Source organism: Echiichthys vipera, assembly GCF_963691815.1.
Source record: "Echiichthys vipera genome assembly, chromosome: 14".
Taxonomy (NCBI): Eukaryota; Metazoa; Chordata; class Actinopteri; order Perciformes; family Trachinidae; genus Echiichthys; species Echiichthys vipera.
In genome coordinates, this window is record NC_139839.1 from 14360303 (window position 1) to 14380405 (window position 20103).

General features: G+C 40.0%; 1 protein-coding gene across 1 annotated transcript in view; it reads right to left on the minus strand.

Annotated features, from left to right (window-relative positions):
- mtus2a (microtubule associated tumor suppressor candidate 2a) overlaps positions 1-20103 on the minus strand; it is a gene marked incomplete at both ends in the record, with an annotated part of 49526 nt that overhangs the window by 13576 nt on the left and 15847 nt on the right. The window contains 2 exons of the mRNA XM_083927284.1: positions 15551-15649; positions 18747-18911. Of these exons, the coding sequence (XP_083783410.1) occupies positions 15551-15649; positions 18747-18911 (264 nt within the window). The remainder of the gene's footprint in view (positions 1-15550; positions 15650-18746; positions 18912-20103) is intronic.

Sequence of the window (20103 nt, forward strand, 5' to 3'; positions counted from 1 at the left end):
TAATTGGAAATAGAATAAATTGATGTGTAGTTACCTTTTGGACAGATGAAGTGGATCTCTCACTAACTTCTTGGTCTACAGAAGGTTGAGTCAGGATCTGAACACTTTGTCTCTGCAACAAAACACAACAATACAGTGTCAGACATATTCTGTACTGTAAATCCTGACTATTTAATGAACAACTGATCATACTTGTTTCAGTGAACATAATTCACAGGAGGATCTAGGCTCATTATTCCAAACTCTATAGAAACTGCTAACACTGTACAGCATCTGCTACCCAGCAATATGAGGACATGTAACACACACTCTACAGTCGATGGGTCAGACAATATGAGGACATGTAAAACACACTCTACAGTCGATGGGTCAGACAATATGAGGACATCAACTGAAACACACTCAAGTCTTTCACAGCCTAAAACAATATGAGGACATGACGACTGTACACATGTGGAGTCCATGTTCCTGACTTCTAACTTCTTCTGTTGTTGTCAAAGAAGGCTCTGAACCCTGCACTGATGTGAACGGATCTACTTCCCCAGAAATCCAATCATGTAAACTGTTCAGCAGATGTTAAATGGACAAAAACATTAGGAAAAAGGACTAAAAATAAAGAATTTAGTGAGAATACAGATCAATTTGATGCTTCAAGGGGAGGTTAGAGCTAACAAATGGTACAGCCAATGTCTGTCTGCTAAGCTATTCACAAATACGTGATGCTAACCTTGATGTTGTGAACATTTTACACAAATGTTTTAATACAGCGAAAGGGCATTTCATGTATGCACTGGGCCCAACTGAGACATATACTTAATTGGAAATAGAATAAATTGATGTGTAGTTACCTTTTGGCTGGATGAAGTGGATCTCTCACTAACTTCTTGGTCTACAGAAGGTTGAGTCAGGATCTGAACACTTTGTCTCTGCAACAAAACACAACAATACAGTGTCAGACATATTCTGTACTGTAAATCCTGACTAATTAATGAACAACTGATCATACTTGTTTCAGTGAACATAATTCACAGGAGGATCTAGGCTCATTATGCCAAACTCTATATAAAATGCTAACACTGTACAGCATCTGCTACCCAGCAATATGAGGACATGTAACACACACTCTACAGTCGATGGGTCAGACAATATGAGGACATGTAACACACACTCTACAGTCGATGGGTCAGACAATATTAGGATATCCCCTGAAACACACTCAAGTCTTTCACAGACTAAAACAATATGAGGACATGACGACTGTACACATGTGGAGTCCATGTTCCTGACTTCTAACTTCTTCTGTTGTTGTCAAAGAAGGCTCTGAACCCTGCACTGATGTGAACGGATCTACTTCCCCAGAAATCCAATCATGTAAACTGTTCAGCAGATGTTAAATGGACAAAAACATTTGGAAAAAGGACTTAAAATAAAGAATTTAGTGAGAATACAGATCAATTTGATGCTTCAAGGGGAGGTTAGAGCTTACAAATGGTACAGCCAATGTCTGTCTGCTAAGCTATTCACAAATATGTGATGCTATCCTTGATATTGTGAACATTGTGCACAAACTGTTTTAATACAGCGAAAGGGCATTTCGTGTATGCACTGGGCCCAACAGAGACATATACTTAATTGCAAATAAATAAAATTGATGTGTAGTTACCTTTTGGACAGATGAAGTGGATCTCTCTCTAACTTCTTGGTCTACAGAAGGTTGAGTCAGGATCTGAACACTTTGTCTCTGCAACAAAACACAACAATACAGTGTCAGACATATTCTGTACTGTAAATCCTGACTAATTAATGAACAACTGATCATACTTGTTTCAGTGAACATAATTCACAGGAGGATCTAGGCTCATTATGCCAAACTCTATAGAAACTGCTAACACTGTACAGCATCTGCTACCCAGCAATATGAGGACATGTAACACACACTCTACAGTCGATGGGTCAGACAATATGAGGACATGTAAAACACACTCTACAGTCGATGGGTCAGACAATATGAGGACATCTCCTGAAACACACTCTACAGTCGATGGGTCAGACAATATGAGGACATCAACTGAAACACACTCAAGTCTTTCACAGCCCAAAACAATATGAGGACATGACGACTGTACACATGTGGAGTCCATGTTCCTGACTTCTAACTTCTTCTGTTGTTGTCAAAGAAGGCTCTGAACCCTGCACTGATGTGAACGGATCTACTTCCCCAGAAATCCAATCATGTAAACTGTTCAGCAGATGTTAAATGGACAAAAACATTAGGAAAAAGGACTAAAAATAAAGAATTTAGTGAGAATACAGATCAATTTCATGCTTCAAGGGGAATTTAGAGCTAACAAATGGTACAGCCAATGTCTGTCTGCTAAGCTATTCACAAATACGTGATGCTAACCTTGATGTTGTGAACATTTTACACAAATGTTTTAATACAGAGAAAGGGCATTTCATGTATGCACTGGGCCCAAATGAGACATATACTTAATTGGAAATAGAATAAATTGATGTGTAGTTACCTTTTGGACAGATGAAGTGGATCTCTCACTAACTTCTTGGTCTACAGAAGGTTGAGTCAGGATCTGAACACTTTGTCTCTGCAACAAAACACAACAATACAGTGTCAGACATATTCTGTACTGTAAATCCTGACTAATTAATGAACAAATGATCATACTTGTTTCAGTGAACATAATTCACAGGAGGATCTAGGCTCATTATGCCAAACTCTATAGAAACTGCTAACACTGTACAGCATCTGCTACCCAGCAATATGAGGACATGTAACACACGCTCTACAGTCGATGGGTCAGACAATATGAGGACATGTAACACACACTCTACAGTCGATGGGTCAGACAATATTAGGACATCCCCTGAAACACACTCAAGTCTTTCACAGACTAAAACAATATGAGGACATGACGACTGTACACATGTGGAGTCCATGTTCCTGACTTCTAACTTCTTCTGTTGTTGTCAAAGAAGGCTCTGAACCCTGCACTGATGTGAACGGATCTACTTCCCCAGAAATCCAATCATGTAAACTGTTCAGCAGATGTTAAATGGACAAAAACATTAGGAAAAAGGACTAAAAATAAAGAATTTAGTGAGAATACAGATCAATTTCATGCTTCAAGGGGAGGTTAGAGCTTACAAATGGTACAGCCAATGTCTGTCTGCTAAGCTATTCACAAATACGTGATGCTATCCTTGATATTGTGAACATTGTGCACAAACTGTTTTAATACAGCGAAAGGGCATTTCGTGTATGCACTGGGCCCAACTGAGACATATACTTAATTGGAAATAGAATAAATTGATGTGTAGTTACCTTTTGGACAGATGAAGTGGATCTCTCACTAACTTCTTGGTCTACAGAAGGTTGAGTCAGGATCTGAACACTTTGTCTCTGCAACAAAACACAACAATACAGTGTCAGACATATTCTGTACTGTAAATCCTGACTAATTAATGAACAAATGATCATACTTGTTTCAGTGAACATAATTCACAGGAGGATCTAGGCTCATTATGCCAAACTCTATAGAAACTGCTAACACTGTACAGCATCTGCTACCCAGCAATATGAGGACATGTAACACACGCTCTACAGTCGATGGGTCAGACAATATGAGGACATGTAACACACACTCTACAGTCGATGGGTCAGACAATATTAGGACATCCCCTGAAACACACTCAAGTCTTTCACAGACTAAAACAATATGAGGACATGACGACTGTACACATGTGGAGTCCATGTTCCTGACTTCTAACTTCTTCTGTTGTTGTCAAAGAAGGCTCTGAACCCTGCACTGATGTGAACGGATCTACTTCCCCAGAAATCCAATCATGTAAACTGTTCAGCAGATGTTAAATGGACAAAAACATTAGGAAAAAGGACTAAAAATAAAGAATTTAGTGAGAATACAGATCAATTTCATGCTTCAAGGGGAGGTTAGAGCTTACAAATGGTACAGCCAATGTCTGTCTGCTAAGCTATTCACAAATACGTGATGCTATCCTTGATATTGTGAACATTGTGCACAAACTGTTTTAATACAGCGAAAGGGCATTTCGTGTATGCACTGGGCCCAACTGAGACATATACTTAATTGGAAATAGAATAAATTGATGTGTAGTTACCTTTTGGACAGATGAAGTGGATCTCTCACTAACTTCTTGGTCTACAGAAGGTTGAGTCAGGATCTGAACACTTTGTCTCTGCAACAAAACACAACAATACAGTGTCAGACATATTCTGTACTGTAAATCCTGACTAATTAATGAACAAATGATCATACTTGTTTCAGTGAACATAATTCACAGGAGGATCTAGGCTCATTATGCCAAACTCTATAGAAACTGCTAACACTGTACAGCATCTGCTACCCAGCAATATGAGGACATGTAACACACGCTCTACAGTCGATGGGTCAGACAATATGAGGACATGTAACACACACTCTACAGTCGATGGGTCAGACAATATTAGGACATCCCCTGAAACACACTCAAGTCTTTCACAGACTAAAACAATATGAGGACATGACGACTGTACACATGTGGAGTCCATGTTCCTGACTTCTAACTTCTTCTGTTGTTGTCAAAGAAGGCTCTGAACCCTGCACTGATGTGAACGGATCTACTTCCCCAGAAATCCAATCATGTAAACTGTTCAGCAGATGTTAAATGGACAAAAACATTAGGAAAAAGGACTAAAAATAAAGAATTTAGTGAGAATACAGATCAATTTCATGCTTCAAGGGGAGGTTAGAGCTTACAAATGGTACAGCCAATGTCTGTCTGCTAAGCTATTCACAAATACGTGATGCTATCCTTGATATTGTGAACATTGTGCACAAACTGTTTTAATACAGCGAAAGGGCATTTCGTGTATGCACTGGGCCCAACTGAGACATATACTTAATTGGAAATAGAATAAATTGATGTGTAGTTACCTTTTGGACAGATGAAGTGGATCTCTCACTAACTTCTTGGTCTACAGAAGGTTGAGTCAGGATCTGAACACTTTGTCTCTGCAACAAAACACAACAATACAGTGTCAGACATATTCTGTACTGTAAATCCTGACTAATTAATGAACAAATGATCATACTTGTTTCAGTGAACATAATTCACAGGAGGATCTAGGCTCATTATGCCAAACTCTATAGAAACTGCTAACACTGTACAGCATCTGCTACCCAGCAATATGAGGACATGTAACACACGCTCTACAGTCGATGGGTCAGACAATATGAGGACATGTAACACACACTCTACAGTCGATGGGTCAGACAATATTAGGACATCCCCTGAAACACACTCAAGTCTTTCACAGACTAAAACAATATGAGGACATGACGACTGTACACATGTGGAGTCCATGTTCCTGACTTCTAACTTCTTCTGTTGTTGTCAAAGAAGGCTCTGAACCCTGCACTGATGTGAACGGATCTACTTCCCCAGAAATCCAATCATGTAAACTGTTCAGCAGATGTTAAATGGACAAAAACATTAGGAAAAAGGACTAAAAATAAAGAATTTAGTGAGAATACAGATCAATTTCATGCTTCAAGGGGAGGTTAGAGCTTACAAATGGTACAGCCAATGTCTGTCTGCTAAGCTATTCACAAATACGTGATGCTATCCTTGATATTGTGAACATTGTGCACAAACTGTTTTAATACAGCGAAAGGGCATTTCGTGTATGCACTGGGCCCAACTGAGACATATACTTAATTGGAAATAGAATAAATTGATGTGTAGTTACCTTTTGGACAGATGAAGTGGATCTCTCACTAACTTCTTGGTCTACAGAAGGTTGAGTCAGGATCTGAACACTTTGTCTCTGCAACAAAACACAACAATACAGTGTCAGACATATTCTGTACTGTAAATCCTGACTAATTAATGAACAACTGATCATACTTGTTTCAGTGAACATAATTCACAGGAGGATCTAGGCTCATTATGCCAAACTCTATAGAAACTGCTAACACTGTACAGCATCTGCTACCCAGCAATATGAGGACATGTAACACACACTCTACAGTCGATGGGTCAGACAATATGAGGACATGTAACACACACTCTACAGTCGATGGGTCAGACAATATGAGGACATCAACTGAAACACACTCTACAGTCGATGGGTCAGACAATATGAGGACATGAAACACACACTCTACAGTCGATGGGTCAGACAATATGAGGACATGTAAAACACACTCTACAGTCGATGGGTCAGACAATATGAGGACATCCCCTGAAACACACTCTACAGTCGATGGGTCAAACAATATGAGGACATCAACTGAAACACACTCAAGTCTTTCACAGCCCAAAACAATATGAGGACATGACGACTGTACACATGTGGAGACCATGTTCCTGACTTCTAACTTCTTCTGTTGTTGTCAAAGAAGGCTCTGAACCCTGCACTGATGTGAACGGATCTACTTCCCCAGAAATCCAATCATGTAAACTGTTCAGCAGATGTTAAATGGACAAAAACATTTGGAAAAAGGACTAAAAATAAAGAATTTAGTGAGAATACAGATCAATTTGATGCTTCAAGGGGAGGTTAGAGCTAACAAATGGTACAGCCAATGTCTGTCTGCTAAGCTATTCACAAATAAGTGATGCTAACCTTGATGTTGTGAACATTTTACACAAATGTTTTAATACAGAGAAAGGGCATTTCATGTATGCACTGGGCCCAACTGAGACATATACTTAATTGGAAATAGAATAAATTGATGTGTAGTTACCTTTTGGACAGATGAAGTGGATCTCTCACTAACTTCTTGGTCTACAGAAGGTTGAGTCAGGATCTGAACACTTTGTCTCTGCAACAAAACACAACAATACAGTGTCAGACATATTCTGTACTGTAAATCCTGACTAATTAATGAACAACTGATCATACTTGTTTCAGTGAACATAATTCACAGGAGGATCTATGCTCATTATGCCAAACTCTATAGAAACTGCTAACACTGTACAGCATCTGCTACCCAGCAATATGAGGACATGTAACACACGCTCTACAGTCGATGGGTCAGACCATGAGCACATCAACTGAAACACACTCAAGTCTTTCACAGCCTAAAACAATATGAGGATATGACGACTGAACACACGTAGAGTCCATGTTCCTTCTAACTTCTTCTGTTGTTGTCAAAGAAAGCTCTAAACCCCACAGTGATGTGAATTGAACTAGAAATTACTATGAATAATTTTAATCTAATGTGTCTTTTTTATCTCCTAATACTTAACAGATATTTTACTGTATACTCTATGAAGAGGATTTACTCACCAGAGCTCGCCATGGCCACTGAGATTCTCCATAGTCATAGGTTATTTCACTCTCTGCTTGGATGTCTTCAACAGCAAACAAGCAAAGATGAGGTTTACCCTGGACTGTCAACTTTTTCATTTTGCAGTTTGAGGACTTGTGGCCATCATTAACCAGCCGGCCCAGTGAGTCATCTTCATGGGAGGCATCAATGCTAAACAAAGAAACATATTCAAGGTTTCTCCACTAAAACCATATTGTTGTAAAGAACAATTCATGTTGTATAGGCCTTTACTTACCACCATGAGCTACTGTTCCATTCAAAATCAAACAGGAAAACATTTTGCTTCTCTGTGTACTTTTTCTGCCGCTTGTCCCGTTCATATTGTGAAATCAACTCCCCACGGTATTCGACCACAAAGGATCCCTTTTCAATTGGTGCACAGGCAAATACACCACGTCCTAATACACAAAAGTTCACTGATAAGTGTCAAGTAATACAATCCAAATCAGGTTTATTAACTGCAGCTGATCAGGTAATGATAAAACATATGCAGAACAAACAAACATAAAACTTTTTAACAGTGAGAAAAAGATCTGAATGATGTTTGGTGATGTCTGGAATTGATGATTAGGGCTGCAATCAATAAAATCACTTAATGTCCGTGTAAAGCAAATTCAGTAATTTTCTTGTAAACACATTAAATGGGTCATAAATGTATTTCCTTAAAACATGTAAAAAGCCATTCAACCATTTAGAATTTAATTTTGGAGCTAGACTCACAAACTGTGTTTCAACATTTCTGTGTTCAGGATTTAATGGACGGGTCAGAAATCATGGCAGCATTACGTAACCCGGCCATGATTTGTATAAACCCGGGCCTGCTGCGGAATCGGTCTAAATACATTCAGTGCATTAGCTTCGGTGGTTTTTCTGCTCGCTCTCGAGTCTTGGATAGCATCTCTTAGAATATTTTGCAGCTAGCTAACCACCTAAACAGTAATGTCTCCTCCACATGGCTCGTATATTTTTCCCAAGGATGACAACATATGGATCGATTTTGTCAAGAGGAGCTACTGCGGAGAGTTAAAATCACCACCATCACCGTCTCTGCAGTGTCCACTTTACCCGCCCCCCCGATAGTTACAGCAGCTATCACCAGGTAAAGTCTGGATATCTAAAGAGTCCGTTGATGCGGGTCAGTGGGGCCGAACCGACCGTCTCCGTCCCCGGCTTGCATCCTCCCATCCCACCCACAGCGGGTGCCTCCATCATGGCCTACGGCATTATGTGCGCGCCTGCAACCGTCTCCGTCCTGCCGACAGCGGATGCTCTCAACTCCGCCGCTCGCATTATGTGCCCGCCAGAGAGTGCCAAGTGTGTGCTTATGCATGTTATAAATATTGTACATTTGGGCAATTAAATGCATTTTGCTGAAGGTGCAAATCCTGACAGTGATTTTACATCGTGCATCCTGTCATGTCCATGTAATGTTTGGAAATGTTATTGCATTTAATTATGACATGATTTTGACTCATTCCCTGAGCAGAGTCCATCTGACAGCACAATGATAATCTACAGGTAATATTTTATGCGCTCCAATATAGCTATGACAAGGAATTATATGTAGACTGGGGTTTTACGTTTGTGTGTGATGTAAATCATGGACTGTGAGGAACGAGGCTGAGCACTATCAGTGTCTGACTCAGAGTCACTCTCTGGCTTTGATGGCTTACACAGGTCGGCTGGGTCCTCTGATGATGCTGCTAGCTTACATTGTTACTGTAGGTTGTCCTTGTACAGTACACGGAGGAGGCTCCCCTCCCTGCTTTGGCGTGGTTTCATCGCCTCAAACTGACATGCCCCAAGCGTTTCACAGCAGAGAGAAGTGCTTGTTTTTCCACATTTTTGAGACCCAATTTTATATACTTGCTAATTTTTTTAATCTTTCAAATTTGGCTCAGGGGTCAATGACACATGTTTCTGTGGTGTGACAAACTCATAACACAAATTTATTCCTGCTTTACGTGGACTTTAAAAAATGATTATTAAAATAGATGGCAACAATTTCATTAGCAATTGGTTGTGTTGTGTGATTATGTTGTCATGATGTCTACTAACGTTCATGCAGTAAACATCAGGAATGATATCTAACATACCTTTATAGTCATTGATCCGCTGGACCTTTAAACAAGGCTTGTCACCTCCAGATAAAATAAACTGAGTAGCCTCAGCCTCAGGACGAAGTCTGGCTCTTCTTTTTGACATGCTCTTTACTTGGCCATGTAGTCCTCAACCTGCAAACATCTACATGAGAAGATGACATGAAGTCAACGAGACAAGTACAAAAAAAGACCAGTACTTATTTTGAATCAAAGAGGACTTACAAAATGGTATTATTCATAACTCATTTGCTGATCAGGCTAATAGATCAGTGTAAACCCTGTGCAAATGTCATTAAACATTTAAAAACTTTAACAAATAATATTAACCTACCAAAGCAACAACAAAGCAACTCAAGATAAATACTACTATAAAATCATTATAAAACTTTACTCTACCTGTACTGATTAATTAATATCATCAATGTGTGTTTCATAGGAAAACATCATCTAAATTCCAGGAAAAATAGCTTGTGCAAAACAACTTTGACTGTCTCTGCAGTTGAAGATGAAAAAGTTTGTTTGGAGAAAATTCCCTTTAACTCAGGTTTGCATTGTTATAAACAGTTATATTTAGCAACAACTTCTACTACCTGTTGTTGAAGATTAAGCAAAAGTAATTAATTACTACATACCCTCCAGTTTGTTTGAGTCCACTGCGTGTTTGAATTCCGCTAGTTAGCATGCTAATTAATCAACTTTACCTCATGAGGTGGGTGTCTAGCATCAGCGTCGAAGGATTAAATGTCTCCTGAGCTGAAGGTCCCGGATGTGCCGTTCACCGAGAGCTCCACCGCGGTCGTATCCGTTTCAGAGGCCTAGCAATTGGGTTGAGTCTATCGCCAAATAAGATGCCGCATCACTGACTGATTGACTGACTAACAGTCCAACGCTGATCTGAAACGCAATCATTGTGTAAAGTTGGTTGCCAGCCGCAAGTGTGTGATCAAACGGAAACAAAACTGAAACCTAGAATAAGACTGAACTGTGTATATAACTCTAGAGGGCTTTTATTTTGAAAGAAAGAGATACAGGAAGTGGTTAATGCAGGAGCTTCATCAGTCACGGACTTTCCCCGTCGTGTTTACAGTTGAAGCTCAGCAGCACACACCGGAGCTCAGGTAAGAACGATGTTTCTAAGTTGTTGAGAGTTGTCACAACAATGTTTTGCAAACTGCTGTTACAGTTAATTAGGCTCCGTTTGCATGGGAAACTGTTCTTAAACAACACTTAATAAGCATGTGAAAATGTCCTCATTTTACACATTGTCGAGATTGTGGTGTGTTATATAGGTGTGGGGTTTTTAAAAAGTCATTAATTTGTCATACACAGTAGTATAATGTGTTATTCTTAATAGTAGTCAAGAATATTGGGTTGGAGGTGACTTTAGTAGGGTGTGCATTTAGAGGGGCACATATTAAAGCTAATAAAGAGATGGAGCTGCATGAGTAGACTTCCATCTGACACCAGTTTGTGCTGGGGAGTTGTACCACATTTAGATTTTTGGAATATTGGCTGCCCAATAGTAGGCCCTGAAATCCGGCAGAGCGAGGCCACCCTCATCCTTGGTTCTTTGCAAAATTGAGTACTTTGCCCTTGAAGTCTTTCCCGACCAAATGAAATGTGAAATGATCTCATCCAATTTTTTTTAAAAAGTTTTGGGCAGGTATATAGGTAGACGCTGAAAAAGAAATAAACATTTTGGTAGGACATTCATTCTGATAGAATTGATTCTATCTAGAAGCGGCAATGGACTAAGTTATCTAATAATTTGTTTATTGAGGTAGCGTCTGAGGAGGCTTCTGATTTATATAAATCAGAATAATATGAAGCAAAATATTTATCTCAGTTGGGTCTGTAACTGAAGTTTGGGGGTTCTTACGAATTTGTGCAATGAATTAGAAAGAGAATTGATGTTTTAGTTGCCTTGTTAGTAATCGGCTAGCTATGTTTCCATATTTATAATAAGTGCGCTTTGTACCCCTTAAAAGAAACTCCACTTTTTTTGTGGAAATGAGGTCAAATTCAGTCTGTAATTTAAGTCTCTCCATCTAGAGAGTGGGATTGGCTGAAGTGGAGTGTTGTCTGTCAATTTGAAGAATTGTTTCCATCAGTTCCAGTTGTCTTTGTTTCTCACCCTTTTGTATCCTCACTCTATATGAGATAATCTCTCCACATATTACCGAAGTTTTCCCACTAGAGAGAAGGTGATGTAGAGTCAGATTTGTTATTTTCGAGAAAGCATGAAATCCTGTCAGAAATAAATCCAGAAAATTTGTCGGATGATAATAGCCCAGTGTTTAATCTCCAGGTTGAGTGGCTTTTGGTTTTAGGGACTAGTTCCAAATCTAATAAGAGGGGGGCATGGCTTGAAATAATTATTCACATTGTTTCACTGAGGGTAATAAAATCTCATCAAGAAAAAAGTTGTCTATTCAAGGGTATGTTTGAAAATTCTTTCGCTGTTTGGTGGAAAAAAACGCTGCACTTCCACACTGCCAATTTGAACTGTGAACACAGATACACATTTAGCTGCTTTGGCTTGAGTTAGTTTTCTTGAACCCAATCTGTCAAGTGTGGGATTGACAGATAAGTTAAGATCCCCTCCAAAGATGAGTTGATGTGTATCTAGGCTTGGAATGGATAAGAATAGGTAAGTCATAAAAATAGGGCAGTCCCAGTTGGGGGCATAAACACAAACTATAATAACAGGAGTTTGGAACAGCACACCAACGACAATAATATAACGCCCATTGGGATCAGATATGACCTGTTCTGACGAGAACTGTACTCGCTTGTGCAGAAAAATAGCTGTGCCTCTTGTGCAACTATTGAAGTTGGAGTGGAAAACCTGTCCAACTCAGGGTTTTCGTAGTCTTGTGTGGTTCCATAGACAAAGATGGGTTTCTTGTAGAAATGAAATGTCTGTTTTCACACTCTTAAGGTGTGAAAGTACTTTTGTCCTTTTAATAGTTCCACCAAGTCCCCTGACGTTCCATCTCATGAGCCTGATGGTTCGTAACATGTCTTTCTGGCTTATGTCAGTCATAGAATCAGTGCCAAAATATCAATCCTCCAAGTGCTCTGATGATATGGTGCCTAGCTGAGTCATTTTATTACTTTTAAGCAAAGTAGCAACAACATATACAGTGCCATCGTGAGAATTTAAGGAAAAAAAGAACACTCCTCTACCAAAGATATTCAAAAAAAGAGAAAAGGCAGATGTCCTTAGTGACACCTTCAAGTTCAAAAGAAACTTACATATTTCCTAACTTCATCTTTAACACTGATGAGCATGCAGGAACTACTGCTTTACACAACCGATTGAGTTGAAAGGAGTTTGCTTCCTTTTCAGCCTTGAAAATGTGTACACGTCTGATTTAACATTTGACAGCGAAAAAACCTTAGTGTACCAGTTTACCGTACTTAACAAAAACCAATTGTGCTTTTCATAGGTAAGCTTTGGACTAATGTTTAACAGCACAGTTAAATCCTACCAGGCAGACCAGTCTGCCTATAACCTTAGTCCATTATTCATAGAGCACCAAAAAAGTTAAAGGAGATGTGTAAAGAGACGTTATGTTTTCACTTACTGCTGAGATCACAGTAGAAACGCTCTACTTCATCTGTGGAGTCAAATATGCGACGGTGACCCGTAACCGCGTCGGCTATATCAAACCAAAGCGTGTCCCATCCTTATAAAGGAGAGACTTCAATTTGTTGAATGATGCCGGTTTCTGGGTGAGTGAGGTGCTGAAATCCTCAAAGATCCTTATGGGATAACCCTGGTAGGAGATGCTCCGTGCTTTCTTCACCCATAGCAGCACTCGCTCTTTCTGGATGTGTCTGTGAAAGCCTACAACAATGGGCCGGGAACCATGTGCTGGCTTTGGCCCCAGACTGCGGCAAGCTCTGTCCAGTTTAAAGCCCATTAAAGCATCTCTGGTCACCTCCCTGAACAGCATAGTCATAAAGAGTCGAGCATCAGTCCCCTCCGCTCCCTCTGGGATGCCAATCATATGCAGATTCTGCCATTTGGATCGTGCAACCAAGCTGCCAGCTGTAGCTTTCATCATTCATCTGAGTGGTGGTCTCCACCTTGGATTTTAGTGTGGCCACTTCTTGCTGCAGAGTCGTCAGGTCACCTGAGTGGGAAGTGAGGGTTGTTTCAATTGCGGAGATGGTAGCTGTGTGTGGGGCTATGGTATCAGCAATCTTTTGGAGAGATGCTTGGATAGGAGCTATTGCAGTATTCAGGGAGGTGGTGAGCTGTCACATCGTTGCGTTTTTTTTTTAGTTCACCGATGAGCAAGTCCAGTGTTAACGGTTGGGCTCCACCTGTTGCTACACTGCTAGCATCTGCCTTGCTAGCGTCTTTATTGTGCGGGCTGAAGTGTTGAGTCAGTTGAGGCTGGCTTTTGCCACGGTTCCCGTGGGATTTACTTATTTCAGCTTCAAAAATGTTACGACGAAAAGAAAATAATTCAAAAAGTCTGAGTGTTATATTTATGCTTGCTTATGACAGAGTTTGTATGAATTACTCCACATTTCCCATTAATTCCCATGGCAAGTTTTCAATTTGGAATATTTCCAAAATTCCCCAGTTAATCATCCCATGGAAAGTTCCCAGAAATGTTTCCACCCATTTGCAACCCTACTGCTTACTGTGTGTAACACTTCTTTACTACAGTTGAAGAGTATTGCTTATAATTATTAAAAATGTAGTGATTATAATAAATATTGCATATATGGTTATTACCAGTGCTGTTAATAGTGTTGTTCCTTCACAATACATTACACCCACTTAACCGGCCTTGGGCTACTGTTGGTGATATTACTAATTGCACCTATGACCCAGATGTTGATGAGAATTATTATTATTATTATTATTATTATTATTATTATTATTATTATTTGGCTATAATTGTATGGAATATGTGTATTGCAGTAGTGCTTCAAATGTGTTAGTGTGTCCGAACAAAGTGACATATGAGGACCCGCAGAGTGACGTCACTGAAAGTGTGTTAAAAGTGTGTTAACTTCCAAAACTGACCACTAGTTGGCGTACTCAAAGATGAGCAAAAATGCTAAACACACTTACACACTTAATTTCTTAAAATTGTGATATGTCAGGACATTGGAGATTTTTGGTCTGGGGGCATGTTGGGGGAGTCTAGAACACTGTAGAGAGCTCAGAAAAATGAGGACGTCAAAAATGTCCTCATTTTTCCGAGTGTCCTGATAGTGAAGGTGTGTTATCATAAAATTGTCCTGATTTGTCATGAAAACAAGTACACACACACACACACACACACACACACACACACACACACACACACACACACACACACACACACACACACACATGTAGGTTCTACCTGAAAGGTTAGGGAGAGTTGAGTGAATACTAAATGAGTTTATGTGACTGAGTATGAAGGTAGCATGCAGATGATAGCAAAGAGGTTGATGGAGGAGGAATAATGATGCGAGGAACAATGAGAAAAGGTGATGGCAGAGCTTGTGGGGTGCAGTGTTGGTGTGTGTGTATAAATTTCAACACATTTTGCACACTGTCCAGAGCTGCTTGAAGTAAGAGCAGCAAACTTTCAATATCTGTAAATCCTTGTAAACAACAGAAAGGCTAGACTGCTGAGAATCAGAGAGAAAGGAACTGCTTTTTTTATATTTGATTTTGCAACTGTGTGGGAAGAGACAAGGTCCAACAAAAGGTGCAGCAAAGAGAATGGGTGAACAGTAACAGCAGCAGTTTAGTAAAAAAATGTTTTTGAAGTGAGCGAAGAGAGAGGTGTAGCCTGAGGAGAAAGGAAAGATGGGGAGGCCCTCTGCAATCCTGTAAGAAAATGATTTTACCACAGCAGAGCCGAGGGGAAGAAAAGGTTCAGACTGCATGGATCAGATCACAAGATATTTGAAATAGATGCAAACTGCTTCAAGAGGTTCATTTTGGAAAGGTTTGTGGAGGTAGACAGGCACTGGAAGAGAAGGATTATAGCCACGGTTCATGTTATGTGCATTTTGTATGATGTGTTTCGGTAACAAGGGCAAAACACTCACCCGGGGACTGAGGTTTGGGAGGAACCACCGCCAGCCTCTTTGGGGAGGACGGGAGAGAACGTGTGACCTCTGAACTCCGCTGAAAGTCCTTTCTGCCAACTGTCAATCAAGGATACAACCCATCAGTGGGACTTTCTTTAATCAGAAAAGCACACAATGACATTATAACAGAATGTAAATGCATGCAGTAATATTAAAAAGATACCTGATACCAGCTTTATATAACATTATGTCAATCAAACATCCTCCTGTATACACGCAAAATCACCTCCTCACTCCGACTCTTTACTCTGTTTTCCATTGATTTGCTGATTGTTCCCACTCTCCTAACTTTATTCAATCTTTCTTTTACCCTCCTGCTTTCATCTCCATCTATCTCCCCGCCCGCTGTGTTGTATAACTATGTCCCATGGGATTTTGGGTCAAAGAGAAGCAGAGCAAACTGGGTAAGTAAAGATGTGCCCATCTTCTCCCTTCTCTCTGTGACACTTTCTAGCCAAGGCAATCAGGAACTCCGTCGCGGAGTATGTGAGATGAATGGGACTTTAGAAGGCAGTTGGATTTGAAACAATAAATGTGAGATGCGTTACCCAGGAGGAAAAAAATGGAGAAAAACCAAACAGATGATAGTGAATAAAGAAGTAGGTTTCAGGAGGTTAGCAGGGAATCTGTTGTGAAGCAGAGAGGAGAGAGGCCTTGAAAAGAAACTAATTAGACCTGTAATGGGAGAGAAGCCTCTGATCCTGAACAAATCCCCCAAATAACCCTGGAGAAATACTTTGGGTCTGCAGAGACAGTGTGTGTGTGGGTGTGTGTGTGTGTGTGTGTGTGTGTGTGTGTGTGTGCATGTGTTGGTGTGGCCATGCAAATGTGGCTCTCTGACTCATTACTGCCAAGTGAACCCCAGACTCTCACTCACAAACACTGCCATGCCACCACACTGTTACTTGCAAGAATACAAGCAAGACTGCGATGCATTTGTACTTTAAGTTGGATTTTAAAGTCTACTTTAAACAAACACTTTCCCAAATATATTTTGGCAAGAGGTATCTGTGAGGTGTTAAGCTTAGCTGAACAAAGACTAGAAGCAGGGGTAAACAGATATAAAAAAGCATAATGAACATGCCTTGTAGCAAAATGATCTTGCTCTTGTGGATAAACAATATTTTGACTTTCAAGCAGTTATACAATTACTTCTGCCACATGGATGTAAACAGAGAAGCCCTTTTGGTGTGTAGTAGGGTGTAGTAGGCTCAATTTCAAAGTTGGAGCGAACAACATGCTAGCTTGTTGAGAAGCGGGCTAAATAATGCAAAGTTAGGCTAAATTTTGGCCAGGGCAAAACTGCCATGCCACTGGGCGGGGGTCAGTCTCAAGTGAAAGCTTGTTGTGGGCTCTGTGCAAAGAAGGGTTTTGTCCAAAGCGTTCAGGGGTTCAGCGGGACAGAGATGCTGGTCTGTGCTTTATTGAAATAGACAGACATAAATGTAATATAGTGCCTGTGCACGACTTGCAGGTTGACAGGCAGTGGTGGATTAAGGTGGATTAAGGCCCCCCACATTATTAATCATGCTTTAACAGAAAAATCCTATCAATTTAGGAATTTTCTTTAGTAGATCTTGGTCCTGTTGTATTGCCGCTATACTTTCTAGTAACAGTGAGTGACGTTACGCTTGACAACAAAATTGACCTTATGAACCCGGCTGGCAGCTGATTGGGTAAATGTGTCCCATATCTATCCAATCAGCGACTTAAGTTTTTAAATGTCTTTTTTTTTTCCCAGCGAGGTAAACAGGGTTCGTACACTTTTTCCAAGGTCAAATTCGCACTTTCAACGTCCATTTTCAAGCTTTCCAGCACCTTACAGCTGTGGTAAGTTATAGATTTCTACAAATACATACATATTGAAAATGATTAATTTTTTACCATGTTAAAAGAGATGGTATTAGGCTATAAACAACTAACATTGTGTTTTGTAATAACAGAAAAAAAAATTAAAGACTTCTATAGCTATTTGTTGTGAAAGAACAAGAATAGAATATCAAGCCTTTTCAAGTACTTAATCCAGAATTTCAGCACTTTTCAAACCTTAACAAGACAACATTAAGATTAAAAAAGTATTTCAAGCATCTGTACGAACCCTGGGTAAATTAAAGAAATTTAAAATAGTCTGGCCAATCCTGGGGCCCCTAGGCATTAATCCGCCTCTGTTGATAGGGATTCCTCAGGTATCTTTTCATTAATAATTTACAGCACATTCAAAATCTGCTCAAGCCTACAGGAACACATGGTGAGAGAAATTTCCTCACAGCCAGCTACGCTGTCTGCATTCCTAGCACGTAGACTTGGCTGGAGGGGGACAATGCAAGAATGATCTTTACATTGTTTTGTCTAAAATGTAAATTTGCCCTGGTAAAATTGTGTCCGTCTTTGAGATAGTCTGCTCTCACTACAGCCACGGTCTCTGATTTCTGTGTCTTTTATCCAATCGGGCACTTTAAGTTTAAAGACATGGGATAAGTGTGAGTGAGAGAAGTGTAATACCACAGGGCTTCTGGTGTAACATTTCCATGTGTGAAAAATACAAATGTGTGAAAAGCATCACATGCGCCTAAATGTACATTTAAGCTTTTTTATCTTGGTATTTGAACATGTTGTAGATGAAAATGGCAATTCTCCCCTTGGATATCTTTTCAGCACATTCTGTGACTGATCTTGTGACTGAAATATAGTTTTAAGTTAGTGGCTTCAAGCGTTTCCCAAAATGACTTTCAATAACCCCTGAAAGCAGGTGCTCCACTGTATATGAAGGCAAAGAAAATTTGAGAAATAAAAATTGTGTAGTTTATGCAGTGAGAACACGGTATGTCTGTGCAATCATGGACATCTCACTATATAAATATGCAAGGGGCTCTATCTAGAACATACACGCTTGGCAGTGGTTTTATAGTCAATCATTTTAGTGCTTTATTTCATTAAGGAAGCCTGTAGTGGCTCCATACAGTTTTATTACTTTCTTTCCCCTTTCCAATATATCGCTATTGTGGTTATCCATCTGAGATAACTCTAAGACTCCCCTGGGTCCGCATCTGCATCCCAAGCCCCCCACCCTTTCCTGACACAAGAGTATTTCTGACTAATTTATGTAGTCGAAGCAAGAATCATACTCTGTTCTCCGTCAAAAACCTTGACTGACCTCCAGGGGAGCTTCTTGGCTGGGCCGGCAGGTAGCGCCGGGGCAGGGCCGGGGTAGATGGCGGCTGGAGACTGCTGCTGCGACATGGTGCCCCTCTCTGGTGATCTGTCGACGGAGGGACCGTGGTCACTCTGTGAAGAGGAGGATCCTCGCTCACACTCAGACCTGGATTTGAACACAGAAGTTTAGTAAATATGTTAGGATATATCTTCAGAGCTCACTTTTTGATTTGTTATACCTATATATCTATCTTGTTGTCTCTTCGCCCTCACATATTGGTTTTTCTACAGTCTGATTGGGTTGTATATGTACGGTTTAGGTTCACTGAACTGAGAAATGCGTTTTAACCTCTGGGTATCGCTGCAGCTGCTCTCAATCTTCCTTTTTGTTAACCTGAAGCAGCGTACTTATCCTGCACACAGTCTGACACATATGTTTACAAAGGGACATTTCACTGCTCCCACATAAGGACACACAGGAAAATACATTGCACACTCACAGAGAAGTGCACTGATCACCACTCATGTTAGCCTATATTGCAGCTATAATCTATTAAATACTAGCAGGTACTTTATAGACTTGCAAGCAAACACTCTCACATACTGTGTATGCTCATCTCCACGATCAATAATGACACAACAGATTGTCTGCAGTCCTCCGCCATCTTTGTGCGACAATGAACAATTTAATGTAAAGCTGCCTGTAAGAAGGCGATTAAGCCGTCGAGCACAATCTCTCTGCTTCCTCAGAGATCAGTACACTTTGGAAAATGCGATACTAAAAATAAAAATAAAAAACACCATAGAAACAGCTGCTGTGAAATTTCTAGATCGCAAGAGTTTCCTTTGGTCTGCAATGCCTTATGTTTGCTATGTTATTATCATCAATAACATGTAATAAAATGCGCTGTAACTTAACTTGTGTTAAATAACACTTCTCCCATGGGTTAAAGGGATATACAAGCAATGGTTGCTTAGATATGTCTCAATGTAAAAATTAATTGAATTGAGATTGGCTGATACAAATGGAAACATACACTATGGATATTAATAACAATTCTCAGATTGTACATATGAAGATGTCATTATTCAAGTCAACTGAGAGCTCCTCAAAAAGTTGTTCAGGGAGGCTGTCCACAGTATTGCCTTCTCATGAACTAAGGGCTGGAGCAGTGTGTCCAGGTGTGCAATTACTTATGACAAAATCCTCTATGTGAATAGTTCCATTGGTTAAAATAAAAAATTAAAATAAAGTAATCTCTGGCATTAACGTCAAATGCTGTGACTGGTGCTCCGCTTTCTGAGTTGACACATATCAATTGGCTGGTTGACATGAACCGTAATTCACTCATTAGGTT